Here is a 16,311-nt window from a genome sequence, read left to right as displayed (position 1 = left end):
GTAGACGGGTGCTGTGCTTCGGATGGCTTTGTCTAGTTTTATTAGGGCTGTTTGGAGGTATGAAATTCCTGAATTACATGTCGTTATAAGGTAATCGCATTATTCTGGATCATGTGCTGCTTCAATGTTGGTTGGATAACGTATATGCAATATATCATATTTGATGGGTATGATTCGTGAATATTTTTCATATCCGCTAGAGCGAGACTTAAGGAAGAATAGTTTGAGGTAGTACAACCAAAATATTTTCATCCATCATTCCCTTGCAATTCTACTAGTAATAATAAATCATTCAGAATATGACTTGATTTTTCTCTATTGAAGATGAAAGAGGTCTTGATGTCAGCCACAGGATCGTTATTTTTTGAATCCAATTGTTTTTCAACTTATAGCCAATAGGGCCTAGACCTAGAAGTGGACGCCAAAGATCAACCATTTCTGCACAAGATCGTTTTCTGACTGAGTCTGTCCATATAGATTCTTTGAGTAGTTTTAGAATCATGAAAAAAATGGAAAGAGTCTCTAAATTTTTGAATTTTCTTAGCTTTTGTGGAAACAGTTTATTCTCACAATAGAAGAAAATTCTTTGTTATCCTCTTCATTCACAATCTTTCTGATTGTGGAAATATTCAGCTAAAATATAAGTAGTTTAGATTCAGATGAAACAGTTAAATTCACTTTTACATTGAATATGTTCGCTACCGTCTGTATTGTATACTCCATTCTCTTTTATTTCAGCACTCGGTGGGCCATAGAAATTTGACACACACAAATTAGACGTTATATCGAGTTGAATGGTAGGGGTGAGGTATTTCGTGGCAACGTAATCATTATCTATAAAGTTTTACCTAAGACTTCCACAACATTCTAGATGACTCTTCAAAGGGCTAACATCTCAGGAAATATCTATATTCTTTGATGACTTTATTTGTTTTTGTTATTTCAATTCCATCTCTGATTGTGAAAGAATGAAGTAACTTTAAAGGGGAAAAAAAACGAGACTGAATTATAAGAAAAATTCATCATGAAGAGCATCCTATATGATGAGAATAATGATTTAAATATCAGAACCATCAAGAATATTGAATTAAAAATATCGATCTTCACCTCAAGTTGCGATCACTATGAGTAGAAATAATTGATTAAAATATCGGAATTGTATAGATTTCAGCCACGCATTGAAAAAACGATAATGTATTGAAGTAGGCATCGAAATAGTTACAGTAAATCCTTGTACCAATCCTTGGATGAACTCATTTTCGAAGTTTATTCAACTCGAATGAAATGAATGAAATGTATAGTACGAAAATGTGGGGTTATGACGCTTGTCAAAACATTTTTGGGTTTTAAATCAACGCTATGTTGGCCGTTCTACGTAAAAGTTTCTGTTATTAGGTATTTTATCGCAATGTCGAATCTCTTCGGAAAAGATGTGACGAACATAATTGAAGTTTATGCAAACTGATTAATGGCATACAAAATCCACTTATTTGCATGGAAAATACAAGAGATCAGTATAATATCATAATATTCACTAGCTTGAGGAGAGTTAATGTTCGTTTTCTTCTTTGGCTAAAGTTTCAATACGTTACATCAGTTGTATATTTCGAAAATATTAACCCGAAGATGAAATGCATATGATGCAGTGGTTGGGAATGGGTATCTCCCGAAGGAATCAACAGATAATTACAAGAATATTAAATTCTTCAACAAAAATTATCTTGCATCAATATAAATGAAAGGAATTAAAGGAAGTTTCCAGTCAAGATAAACTTCACCTTTGAACAAAAATTTCACATGAATAAACAATTAACAGGACAACTGGCGCGTATTTATGGCTGTTCATCTTAATACATTGATATAATAATGATAATTAGGTGTTTATTGGTACCTTAAGACATTTTCAATGTATAGAGCAAGTCAAAAAAAAATAGAAAAATCAATTTTCGGGAACTTTTTCTACGATGATATTAATCGAAAATTCTGTAGTAAACTTTTCGCATTAATTTACTCCAACATAAAATTCTCAAATGCCACCATTTTTTTGGGTCTCCCAATATAAGGAAATTCTTTGTCTTCCTCTTCATTCACAATCTTTCTGATTGTGGAAATATTAAGCTGAAATATAAGTCGTTTAGGTTCAGATGAAAGATTATATAAATTCTCTAGGTAGGTTTGAATATGTTCGCTACCGTCTGAAGTATTGTGGATTTTAGAATATTAGGGTATAACTATTTGAATGGGCGTACCTGAATTCTAAATAGCACTTCCTGAAACTCTGTCTCTTTTTTCAATCACTTTCGGCATTTTCGTAATTTTATTTGATATTAGTTTTGGCAACGACGTTATGACATTAACGACATTTCATGAGTGCCAACCTTTTTCCGTTCTAGTTACAATAACTTGAGGAAATTATTTCATGGCCAACCGCCTGCTAAAATAAATGTGAATGGAGTATAGATATTGGAATATCAGGATTGCCTACTATTCGAATGAGCGGACCTGAATTCTAAATAGAACCTCCTGACACCTTGTCTTCTCTTTTTTTTAATCACTTTAGGCATTTTTGTAATATCTATTAATTGATATTAGTTGTGGCAAAGGCGTTATGACATTAACAGCATTTCATGAGTACCAATCTTACTCCGTTTTAGTTACAAAAACTTGAGAAAATTATTTCATGGCCAATCGAGTGCTAAAATAAAAGTGAATGGAGTATACCTAGTCGTCTCTTCATGTTATAGACCGTAATGCGTTTTTTATCGCTAATTTCCATTTTGTCCATTTGGTAGTAGTTTTCCAGGCCAGAGACGAATGTCTCTAGCTTAATTACTGCCTAAAACGAGCGCGTATAGTTTGACAAATCGTTATTTTTTAATAACAAACTACGTGAAAAGTTCGGGAATAAATTCTACCTTCCTCACGAACAACACGCTAATGATCCCAGCGTATTCGTCCCGTTGTTGAATTAATGGATGACCAAATGGGTTTTCAATTCGTTTCGTGTTTTATCGAAGTGTTAATCGTTTCGCCTTGACAAAATTATAGTTCGTGAAAACTATAACAACGCGCTGCTGTTACAATATTGAATGAAAAAGTTTTGAACGCAATTTTTGGCTGAAATAATTCAAGATTATGAGAACATGGAGACTCCATGGAATTCATAGGAACCGAATTAGAAATCTCAATCGCATACAGTGTGTTTCATTGAAGATAGAACAGCTTTATTTTCGCGTGAACAAAAGCGGTTTTGAGGAATCTACAGAATGAAAATTCGAACTAAACACTAAAAGTATCAGCCACAGCAATTCATTATTCAGTTTTCAGTTAAATATAAAAATGAAAAATCAAAATGGGTATTTAAAATTCAAAGCGTTTCGTTTCTGTTACACAAGTTGGCAACATCGACTGAAATATGCGTTGATAATAAAGGACAACAAATACATTTTCTTGATGAGATAGAAAAAGATGGCTGTCTATGAAGTCTGCGACGAACGAGGAAGGTCCTAAAATTTTATGGGATTTTTATGGCCGGTTGTTGTTGAGGCTTGCCAATGAGTACGCGCCTCATGATGGCCGTAAATCAACAGCTGGTATTTTATAAACAAGCCAATGTTCTTTTTATTTACTAGTAGGCGCTGTTGCCAAATCGTAAACTAGAAACGAAGCGATTTAAATTTCAAAACCTCATATTTGAAAGATGATTTTGAATAGTTTTCGCGGTGCATTTAAAGAATTAAAGAATGAAACTCATAGTTATTCAGTTAAAACTTGCATATTTATGCTGTTATAACCCAAATTGAGGAGAATTTCCCATTTGAGCATAGATATCACAAGTATTTCAATTTGAGAAGTGCGTTAGGGCCGTTAGCAACGGAACTCATCAGGATTTATGTTTCAAACTGTCCGAGTATTAGAAAAACTTTATCTGAACTCCGTACGAGTTAGCGAAACCAGCCAATGTTCGGAAAATTCATCCGTATTGGTCTAATAATACGAATCCTATCCTATCTTACTTTACACCTACCCACGGATGAAACTAGAACCGCAATGTTCATATTATACATCCTTCGGGGATTTCCTATACGAAAGTTTTCTCATCACGAAGACAAACCACTACACAAAGTTATTATTAACGCTTATGGTGACTTTCCGGAAATGCCTGGGAAGTGATATTAGACCGAGGTTTTCTCGTTTCCGTCTAGACACGTAACAAATTATGTGGTAGGATTCTTTCCTCCGCTTGCAATTAATTGAATTCAATCTGATACGACCGCTGAAACCTATATATGAAGGGTGAGGTCACTCAGACAGATGATAACTTCTTTCATTTGCCGTTTTTGCTAGAGTTCAAATAACAAGAGTTATAAAATGCACTCCACGAAAAACAGCATTCATATAACATACAAAATGGCGTTGTTATCATCCCTGAAATTATATTGCATTACCAAGGATTTCAAAATGTAGGTGGTACACTTTCCTTAGGCTCTTGCTCGAGTCGAGTGTTTTTCAGGCAGAAATACCTACAATCAAGAGATGCGTAGACATATACCTGGGAAGAAACTATCGAAGATGTGACAACGTCATCTATTCTGATAGTCAAGCCGCTATCAAAGCAATGATCTCCTATGTCATCGACTCAAAGTAGATATGGAAGTGCCATAGGAAGTTCAATAGAATAGGCAAAAAAAAAGTCCTCTTCAGTTCGGGTTCAAGGTCACTCTGGAATAAAAGGAAACGAGGAAGCCAACACACTAGCTAGAAAGAGAGCGCAAACCCCACTCATTGGACCAAAGCCTTTCTGGGGTGTAGGAAATGGCTCCTATAAGGAAGAGAATTCGAAAAAGGAAGAAACTACAAGAGAAACTCTCTGAAGAAATCTGCCAGGAGTGGATCATTCCAAAAAATTCCTCCGGAATTGCGAAACTGCAAAAGTATTTGGATCTGAGAAAGAATGAGTGAATCCACCTCATTGCAGCCTTACAGAAACTGCGCAATTTCAGTACAACAATTCATGTGTTGCATTCAGATAGCACCCATAATGGAGTATCTGTACCGTTGCTGTATGTTGTGTTTGTTGAGCAGATGATATGTGCGTGGCAAGTCAATTTTTCCTTCTTTTAAACTGAGTGAGAAGAAATTACCAAATTTTGGCGATCGATACTGGCTGAACCAGTTTAATGATTCAAAGAATTTTGATGTCATTTGAAAGGCTATTTCTGTTCCACAAAAGAAATGAACACAAATTTTTGTCCGATGCACATTCCCCAGTAAAAATTGTAAAAAAACAAAAACATTGCGAAAATTCCGAGGTTTCTTGGTCCCCAAAAGTTAAGCCCTGACCACTTCTCCCATTATCGATATACCCTTCGTCGTTTGAAACCATTTTCAGCTTGTAAGGAATTTTTAGGAAACACGGCCTTTTTTCAACCTAATTTGCCTGGCCTATATATAGTTGGGGAGCCGACGATGCTGAATCGGGATTCACTCGAGGTCGTGGAGACCTAGTGGATTTTGAAGATTAGATGATAGAAAGAAAAGGAGGTTTTATGATGTATACACTTAAAGCGATGGGTAAAGTGTGTGCAGGTTCCTAAAGATGTAAAAAAAATCGTCAGGTGTACATTCTAGAGCATGTCAGGTTAAGATACTGTATATGCCCTAGGAGTTTCTGATAATAAATTCATATTAATCTGACAGTTTACGTGGTGGGGCTGGCCGTACGGAAGAGTTGAAAATGGTGAAACAAAATTTTTTCGAGCGTGTCAGATTTTTATAGGATATGTTAATTAGACCCAAAGGAAGCTACTTTCAAAGAGACTGATCATTCGGACGCCGACGCAAGGTCACAGCGATCCTTTGAACATGCAAAAAAAATCGTTACTTGTACATTTTCGAGCGTGTCAGATTTTCATACAGATGGTTAATCTCGGTGTTGCAGACGTGTTAACCCATTAGTCTGACACTAATCAGGGGGGATTTTTTTAATCTGACAGTTTGAAGATGATAACAAGGCATTTTTTTCGAATATCTCCCTTCTTGTACCTCTAGTCGTTTCTATATTCATTATATGACAATTGTAGATAATAAAATTCTATACACCTTTTGTCTGAAGCACTTTTACATACTCCCAACCGTTTTCGAGTTAGAAGGCTATAAGGGCGAGGAGGTTAGCCACACATGCGAAAGGCCAATGTCACTGTAGAAACCCAGTCTAATGTACAGGGTGGGCAAAATTTGTTGTCTACTGAGGGGATCTCGAGAACTATAGCAGCTAGAAGACAAAGGATGACACATTCTCGAGCTCTTTTTTCATGACTTATCCAAATCTGAAAAGAGAATATCATTTGTAGATTTCGAGTTATGAACAAAAATTGAGATTTTGATGATTCCGAAAAGTTCTCATAACTTTTTCGCCTTTGCAGTTACAGATCTGAAACTTGAACCTTCTTAGGCACTTCCATACATAGAATCTACTGACAAAAAATTTCTTCTCAATTAAAAAGTAACAAATTCAATAAGAGTTTGCATTTAAAAATATTAAAGTTCACCTAATGATTCGAAATGAAAAAATATTTTGAGCTTATCAGTGGATTCTACGTAAAAAAGTGCCTGGTTGAAGTTTCCGATTTGTAACTTCAAAGACAAAAAGTTATGAGAACTTCACCAAATTGTCAAACTCAAAAACGAAGTATTCTTCTTGAAATCCTCTCAGTAGACAACGAATTTTGCCCACCCTATACTTTCATCGCCATATAACTAAAAAACGTTCAAACTTAAAAAAAGGCTTGGGACAAAATTTCAAGGAAAAGTTATGCTCTAAAGCTTTTATAATGAATGCGGAAACAATTTGAAGCACAGGCAGGAGATAATTAAAATATTAAAAAAAACTGATTTTTGTGACCTTTATGGCCAATTTTTATTGTTTGGACTTGCTGAAACTGTCAGATTATATTTTTTACGTTATTCTTGAATCATTAGCTTCAAAATAAGAAAAAAAGCAACCGCACTCGAGAATATACACGTGACGTTTTATTTTTGCAAGTTTGCCACCCTCCCACACCTTTTCGTCACGCTTATATTGTCAGATTAAGAGAATATATACTTTTCAACGTGTAATTAACCACATATATCTCAATCTAACACGCTCGAGTATGTAAATTGTTCGTTTTTTTAATATTCTGACAGGCTGTCCTAGACAATTCCCCCTATATACAGGTCTAATTTTTGGTAGAGGAGGGGCTTCAGGGTCCAAAGTATCTTCCCCTATATTAATCTGACACGCTGGATTAAATCTCGAATCCCTCTTGGGCTAATATGATTAAGGGAGGTATCGAGGTATGAAACCATTTTTACGACCATAATTTTCATCGAAAACGAAAAAATTCTTCCATTTCACTCGTCATAGTTTCCCCGCGTTCACATTGAAATATAACTGGATATGGACCTCCCAAGACGCATCCAACTGTTCAAACACCCGGGGCCAAAGGAAACATCACCTTTTCGCTCCTCGATCCCCGTAAAAACCGGAATATTTATCCTCTGGGTCGTCGCAAATCCTGCAGGGTCCGCGCCGGTTGACTCTTGTTTATTCACTTGTGGCTTCCCGGCACGGCCAGCCGGGGCCGTTTAAATGTGTCACGTTTGAATCGGTGTGTTTTTGTTGCAGATTCCCCAGGGAGCAGCAGACCCTTCCCAATCACTTCTACTTCACGGACTACGAGCGTCACAACGCGGAGATAGCCGCTTTCCACTTGGACAGGTAAGAACTTGATTTCGAATCCCGGAGCTACGAGACGGGGTTTATATACCCCACGTAGGCGGCGGAATCGACGTTTCCGCGGTTAAGCCCTGCTTCTTTCTCGGGCAATTTCTCCGTACGGCACCGATATACGTGTTTCGGGGGTGGAACTGTGATTGAATGTGGTGATCCATGCGGGGAAGATTGGTTTATGAATAACTGGAGGCTCGGGGACATATTTGCTACTCTCTGTGAGAATTGGGACATTCTTTTGGTTCCCTTCGACGCTCGACGTTATAAGTATAGACAGTTAACCATTCAATCGTAGAAGACACTCATGAGAGCCCTCCAAAGTGAGCCAAAAACTATAAAATCAGTAAAGTTAAAAGCGCAATGCAATGGTTGCAATAGAAACAGTCTATACTTTACGAGTAGTTAAGAGTAGCACGAAGGCGAATGGAGAGATCGATGCTTGGCCTGACCCTGAGGGATCGAGTGAGAAATGAAGAGATACGCCGACGAACCGGAGTAGATGATATTATACAACGAATCACTACACGGAAATGGAAATGGGCTGGCCACATTGCTAGAATGGACGACGGGCGATGGACCAAAAAACTGTTGGAGTGGAGACCAAGAGCTGATAAGCGTAGCCGAGGCAGACCTCCCACTCGATGGACGGATGACCTAAAGAGGATAGCGACAAATTGGATTGCAACAGCCAGAGACAGAGAGAACTGGAGACGTTTGGAGGAGGCCTATGTCCAACAATGGACGTGAAATTGGCTGTATGATGATGATGATGATGATGATACTTTACGAGGATGATATCCAGTTAGCCTAGACCAGTTCCATGCATGGAAAACATATTGCGTTACCATGGCAACGAACAATAACTCAATAGAAGGGTCAGTGTGAAGTTTTGGGTCGAAAAAGTAAACCAGAGTTACGCAATAAATTAAAAGAAAGAAGATGTCCACCGCAAATGTGAAAATCGAAACATTGGAGTATCGAGCCATCATCAAGTACCTGTATTCAAAATGGTTGAGAGGTAAGCAGATTCACGAAGATATGCTTAATACCCTTGGTCAATGTCCTTCGTATGCGACCGTGAAAAATTGGACTGCAAGCTTCAAAAGAGGTAAATTTTCCATTGAAGATGATGACCGATCAGGAAGGCCAGTTTCTGTGTCAGTCCCCGAAAATATCGATGCAGTTCATGACATGATTTTATCAGACCGTTGAATTGGGCTAAAACGGATATCTGAAGCACTGAATATTTCATACGAACGCGTTCATCCTATAGTTCACGTCAATTGGGACATGAGAAAAATTGCTGCAAAATGGATCCCCAAATGTTTGAATGTTGACCAAAAGCGTGCAAGGGTAGAAGAATCGGGTTCGATCTGTGCTCGATTTGAGAACGATGTAGACTTCTTAAACCGAATTTTGACTATGGAGGAGACTTGGGTACATTTCTACGATCCAGAAACAAAGCAACAATCGATGGAATGGCGACACTCTGGTTCTCCAAGACCTAAGAAGTTTCGTGTCCAAAAATCTTCTGGAAAAGTTCTTGCTTCATTTTTTTGGGATTGCCATTGTGTAATCATGATTGGATTTCTGGATAAGGGTAAAATAACCGGAGATAACTATTCGACATTACTGACCACTCTGCCGGAAAAAATTGATATTGAAGAAGCAGAAAGCTATCCAAAGGTGTTTTGTTTTTGCAGGACAAATCTCATGTTGCTTTGCAAAAAATTCGCGATTTAGGGTTTGAATTACTAGAACACCCCCCTTATTCACCAGATTTGGCTCCATCCGACTATGATCTCTTTCCTCAACTGAAAAAAAGTTCAAAAGGTCGTAAATTTTTTTTCAACGAGGAGGTAATATAGGCTGTGGAGGTCTGGTTTGCAGAGCAAGAACTCACCCATGGGCGATGAAATCGGGACTCAATTTCGAAACTACTGGATTGTAGGTTGGAAAAATAAAGCACGGCGTTGGGACACAGTTCTCTACTCTATTTTCTGCTACCAAGGGGTTTGCACGCCAACCAGAAATCGTACTTCCAGAGAAGGGAAACCCAAAAGGTAGGGATGGGACGTTATTCTCTAACCTGTTACTTAACAACAGTTATTTATCAAAAGCAATTACCAACCGTTATTATGTCCTGAACAACAACATGTTGCAGAGTAACGTGAGCGCGAAATATGACGTCTCAAATCGTTGAAGAGTGTCGACCGTTTATGAAATGAATAACAGTCGGCGTTGAAAAAGCTGTTCAACGGCGACGTTGGCATTGATGACGTTTAGTTAGACCGTTTCAGAAACAGTTGAAACTGATATCGTCTTTGCCGTAGTCTCGATGTTGGTTCAGTTCACGTTACCGTGCTGTTGGAGGCCATTAGTGGTATATTATGCTGTTTTACATCGAAGATATCACTGAATGAAAGTGCTAATGTCCATTGTATAAAATCTCTGGAGGGGCACTCACCGCAGTTTTTAGCATACTGGTGGAGCATTAATTTTTGATTATTTATATAGAAATAGGAAATCGAACTGGGTATAGGTAATTCATAAAACAGTCGGTCAGGTCGGCGACAAAACCGTTAGACCGTTTATCATATAACAGTCGGCGACAAAACAGTTAGTGTTGATGGCGTTGAATTTAACTGCTTAGAAACAGTCTACACAGTCTACAGTTATTCAAAAATAACCATAACAGTTGCTAACCGTTTAGAAGAAATGACGTTATCGCTGTTCACTAAAAAAGATAAGGAAAAAGAGTGCAAAATTGTTGTTTTTGCTTCCAACGTGTTTGCACACCAGCCAGAAAATCATACTCTCAGAAGTGGTAGAACTTCTGGGACGTGGTTCTAATCAAACAGGACAACATCAACCCAAACAACTAGCCTCTAGCTAGAATAGTGGAAGTATACCCCGCTCAAGATGGACTTATGAGAGTATTCACGGTCCAAATGATACCTCCTCCTAAATCATCAATAACGATGATCCAGTGTTCAATTGCACCCCAGACAACGTTTCAAAGTGAACAGAGAAATGGAAAATGGAAAAACAAAAAAAAATTAGTCAGAAATCCAGAAGTTTGGTAAGAAAATGTAGGTTTTCGAACACGCCAAAACGATTGCATGTGGGAGAGAGAAGCCTCTCTCTCTTCATTTAGATTCTCATCTCAGAAATTGCAAAATTCAAAACGCGATATCTTCAATTATACTTCTTTCGTTTTCAAAGTTTGGCTGTGTATTCATCAGTATGTTTCACTCATCATGCGCATCAATGGGTTTGAAGCGTAAAATTTCCGCCATAAACCGTCATTTTTCCCCATCCGCTTTCACGGAAAATAGGAAACACTTAATGATACGGGCTGGCCTGTTAGACGAACCATAAGTAAGAAGTTGCTGTCGTCATTGGGAAGTTTACAATGTAATTTAACTCGAGCTGTAACATGGAACGTGAATAAGCGGGACAGAGGAGCATGCCACCGTGACAGGGTTGGATTTTGATGAAGAGCCGCCCCACATTCGAATGGAAACTTCCATTTTCACGGTTTAGATCCTCTGGGAAATTCAGCGACGGAGGACGGGACGAATTTATGTATCTTTTAGAGGGTGATAATTGGGGTAACCTCTGTCGGTTTTGCAGGTTTCTGCGAATCCTCCATGTATAGGAGGATTGGGAAAATTTCAGAATAAGTAAACATTTTTTTATCGACTGAGAATGTTCATATTCAGGGAGTCAGAACCATACCAGAGTAATATGGTGGTTATTTATTAAATTTTGTTGAGTTTTAGCTAGAAATAGGTTCATAATAAATTTTCTGCTCAGAAGTCGAGAATATTTTCAATATAATGAATAATTTTTTTCAAATAGATAAACTTATAAATATTATAGAAACGTCTTTTAGTTTATCGTAAAGCAAGCATTTTTTCTTCAGCCTTGTGTTTTTATTTAAGGAATTCTATCGGTTTTACGCAGTTGAATATCGAATTTTCATTAGGCCAAGACCTCTTTTATAGGGGTCGTCAAGTTCTTGAAGTTCTTTCTCTCAATATTGCCACTAGTAGCTATCACTATATCTTGCATTGGAGAATGCTGCTGTTTTTTGCTTTTACTTCTGCTTTCGCAGCTACGGTTTCAGATTCACATTTATAATTTTCACTGGCATTAGTCGCTTCAGTCTCACTGATCATTTCGTTAGTGAATATTCTGAGTCAGAATCGGAGCCAAATGTCTCAGCAGACGTTCTGTTTACTGAAGAGTAAATGTCACCTATGGTAAAGACCACCACTCTGTGATAATCAAAGAGTATAGGTAAAGAAAGAAGTTGCAATTCAATTCAATGATGGGTGATGACGTAGAAGGTGGCAAAGTCATGTTCAATTGACAGAACTGGGTCGGAGCAGTAGCGTATCGATAGACAACCGTAATAGGTATAATTGAAAAGAAGATAATTTAAAACAACTTTAACTTTTGTGCCAAAATGTTGTTATTTAAGATGAAGAATGATAACGCCTGAACGGCGATGAATAAAATAATAAGGATAAATTCAGATCATTATCATTCTTCATTATTGTATCGCTGGCATCGTTCTCTGCCGTGACCTGAGCGCGTCCCAGACTTCTCAATTCATCATGCGTCTGACGTTCTCAAAGCGAATCGGCGTACTGAATTAAGGCAAAGATTATAGAGTTAGGTAAGCTCTATAATCTTTGGACATATGCTCGGACACCGTTTCATGTTGGGTGGCGCTCTAGGTAAATATTACCCAGTAGAACACGCCAACATTGATTAAAGTTCCATCAATCCCAAACGTTCTCCACCGTGGCTCTGACGAGGCCAAATGAGGCCGAAACCATGGTCAGCATCTGCTTTTCTTCGGTGGAGCGTACTCCATTTGGGGCCTTGACGATGGCAAATTGGCTAGCTCAATTCAGATCGTAACACTTGTCGATATACATATCGTCGGGTGGTATGCATCTGAATTCATCCTTATTATTTAAGATGCACTGCCTGATTATATGATAGTTACGCCAATGCTCGCTTGTGTGACGTGGCGTGTGGAGTTACAAAAGGAAGACGAGTATTTTCGATCTCCTATTGAGTCTGTTCCATCAAAACATCTAGCTCTAGTTCTCTCATATCAAGAGCAATACTCATCTCAAAGGAAATAAAAGATATATCTTTTCAATCTTTCGGACTATACATTGGTATAAGAGACAAAAAAGACGATATTGGTGAAAATAATCGAACAAAAAACCTAGCTTTATGCCTGTAATGTATATGGTTAACTTCGGGATTGAAAGAGCTATTAAATGACGCCATTTCATAAGGGGTGAATTTGAAGAACAAGATAAAATCATGCATATTCAATACGTGGCAGCACTTCTTTTGAGCTCTCAGAAATGATCTGTTTATTGAAACAGTTCAGAGTTAGATATTTCTAATTTTCTGGCGAAAACTGCAATTTAATGGCTAGAAAGATAACATACTTACAGTACCTATTTCGAATATTGGACCATTTTTGTAGAAAATTGTCAACAAATCCTAAACGGGCAATCTGAGACACATGAAACTACGTACATACATTTGATTTTATCATTTTAAGCTCTATTCGCATGTCGAATCAAATATAGGGTGTTCCATTTAAAGAAAGGGTAACTTTGTATTGCCACTCTGTACATAAATGAGTTAGTCGTATTGAATCGGCGAATGATTGAAGACTGATTCATGCATGAACAATTTTACTTGAAGTTTTTCTTGGTAACTCCTAAAGATTCGCATATAAGGTACAGGGTCCTTTTCTGTCGAACACCATGTACATTGGTGAGATGAATGGTGATACGTACACTTCACTGCGAGTCCAGATATGACCGATTTCATCATAGACGACGATTACCACTGTACCAGTGTGTTCAGGAAACTTCCAAGGGGCACATTTATGTTTTGGGGTGAAATTTTTCCATAGGAGAACTGATTTATTAGTTACACGAACTCTCAGACGTTTGTGGATGCAGTAACAACGGAGTAGCCCTACAATCTTGTCCAAAATCCGTTCCTATACCAATATTTCAATCAATCATCTTCCTGCATCAGAAATTAATTTCTCCAAAGTGTGATCGGGAAATTTCCACCCCTTGTTGGTGCTGTTATTTCCATTTCAGGGTCTTGAGATCTAGGTGCAGAACAATTCCAATTAATCAACATCTCCGTTGAGCGTCCTCAAAAATCTGAGAGAAATATCCATTTATTTAATGGCAATAGATAATCCTGATCCTCACCGGCGGCGACAAGAGTGAAAAAGAACTCTGGCAGATTCATCCTTTCAGATTTAATCTGTTTCCTCGTAATCTAAACCTCCCGCCAATTCGGCTCTTACGGCAGCCTTCCCTAACAAGAACAAATTCCTTGAATAAACGAACGAACGTCTGCGTGAAATGTGACCTAGGTATTAATTAAATAGAGAAAGAAGAAGAATGCACTTATTTCCGCTGAAATTTAGGGGATGCTGGAGATCTATCATCTGGAGGGCCTCCGTCTCGCTAAGGAAATCGTTTTTCATTTGAAAATGGAACGGGGCATTGCCTCTCAGATGACAAGACGGCCTGGCTTTAATGAGATAGAGGACAATGCTACAGAATAAATGAAAATCATGCATAAACGTCGATGAGGATCTCGGATTGACAGCGAGGGTTTTTGTAACCAGCGGGAAAAATGGAGGAAAAAGTAGAATTGAATACTTCGCCAAATCCTTGTACCTATAGATTATAGATTTCAATAGTTGGGGAGCCCAAGAGAGAAATTCGGAATTTATTCGAGCGTGTCAAATATAATATAAGATGAGATACCTTGGGCCCTGTAGGGTACCGAAAATTAGACCTATATATAGGAGAAATTGTCTAGGACAGCCTATCAGCATAGTAAACAAACAGTTACACAAAGACAAAGTATGAAACGATATCCGATTCAATCCCCTCCAGATAGAAACCCGTATATCTTTTCATACTGGGTGGCGCTCTGTGTAACTCTATAGTACTCAGTAGCGCTTGCCAGTATTGAATAAGGGTCCATCAATTCCAAACGTTCTCCATCGGAGAAAAAAGCTATGTTGCTCTGATGAGGTCAAATGAGACAGAAACCATGGTCAGCATTTGCTTTTCTTCGATGGAGCATACTCCATTTAGGGCCTTGACGATGGCAAATTGGCTAGTTCAATTCAGATCGTAACACTTGTTGATATTCATATCATCGGGTGGTATGCGTCTGAATTAATTCTTATTAATGTATTCATTGTCTCACTGTTTAGGCGTGATCCTTTTCATGATTGAAACTAATCATTCAAGAGTAACGAAAAAAAAATCTGACAGTTTCATGAAGCCGAAACAATGGTCATGTTATATATAGTGTTATAGTTGGGGAGCCGACCATGCTAAATCGGGATTTACTCGAGCAGCGTGGAGACCTAGTGGATTTTGAAGATTAGATGGTAGAAAGAAAAAATGGTTCCATGATGTATGCACTTCCAGCGGTGGGGAAAGCGTCTACAGGTTTTCAAAGTTGTAAAAAAAAGTCAGGTGTACATACTCGATTGGAGCGTATCAGGTTAAGATACAGTATATGCCCTACGTGTGTCTGATAATAAATTTATGTTAATCTGACAGTTTGAGTGGTGGGGCTAGCCGTACGGAAGAGTTGGAAATGGTGAAAAAAAATTTTTTTCTCGTGTGTCAGATTTTAGAGGATATGTTAATTGCACCCAAAAGAAGCTACTTTTCAAGAGACTGACAAATCAGACGTGACGCAAGGTTAAAGCGGTCCTTTGAAAATGCAAAAAAAATCGGTACTCGTACATACTCGAGCGTGTCATATTTTCATACAGATGGTTGATCTCGGTGTTGCAGACGTGTTGACTCATTAATCTGACACTACTCAGGAGGGGTTTTCTTAATCTGACAGTTCGAAGATGATAAAAAGGCATTTTTTTTAAATATCTCCCTTCCTGTACCTCTGATGCTTTCTTTATTCATCATGAAAGTTGTAGATAATAAAATTCTATTCATATTCATAATATTCATTAAATAAATAAATAAATAAATAAATCTCTTTATTCCAGAATAATTTACAAATTATAAAGAAATGGCGTCATGAAAACAATACTTTCTTAACCTAGGGTACCCCCCTTGAAGCCAAGAAATCATTTAGACAATAAAGTTCCAAATTTATCAGATATTTCTTAACTTTTTTCTTGAAAACACTATCAAATCGTAATAACTTTATTTGATTTGGAAGACAGTTATAAAATTTGATGCATCTATAATACGTACTCCTTTCTGTTATTGACAATGAATGAGGAGGATAATTTATATTCAGTCCTCTTGTGGCATAATTGTGACTGGTCTGAGATGAAAAAGTTTCATTGTATTTTAATAGAAATAGGAGGCATTCATATATGTACAATGCATAGATGGTAAATATTTTATTCTGTCTGAACACTCCCCTACAACTATCTCTGAACTTCATCTTATTTATATAGCGTAAGACTCTTT

General features: G+C 37.7%; 1 protein-coding gene across 1 annotated transcript in view; it reads left to right on the top strand.

The window, feature by feature from the left end:
• LOC123316628 (extracellular serine/threonine protein CG31145) overlaps nucleotides 1-16,311 on the top strand; it is a 138,218-nt gene that overhangs the window by 81,879 nt on the left and 40,028 nt on the right. Inside the window, exon 6 of the mRNA XM_044902805.1 lies at nucleotides 7,670-7,762. Within this exon, the coding sequence (XP_044758740.1) occupies nucleotides 7,670-7,762 (93 nt within the window). The remainder of the gene's footprint in view (nucleotides 1-7,669; nucleotides 7,763-16,311) is intronic.

Source organism: Coccinella septempunctata, chromosome 7 (assembly GCF_907165205.1).
Source record: "Coccinella septempunctata chromosome 7, icCocSept1.1, whole genome shotgun sequence".
In the NCBI taxonomy this organism is placed as follows: domain Eukaryota; kingdom Metazoa; phylum Arthropoda; class Insecta; order Coleoptera; family Coccinellidae; genus Coccinella; species Coccinella septempunctata.
Note: the sequence above shows the minus strand (reverse complement) of the source record. Positions and strands in the feature narration are given on the sequence as shown.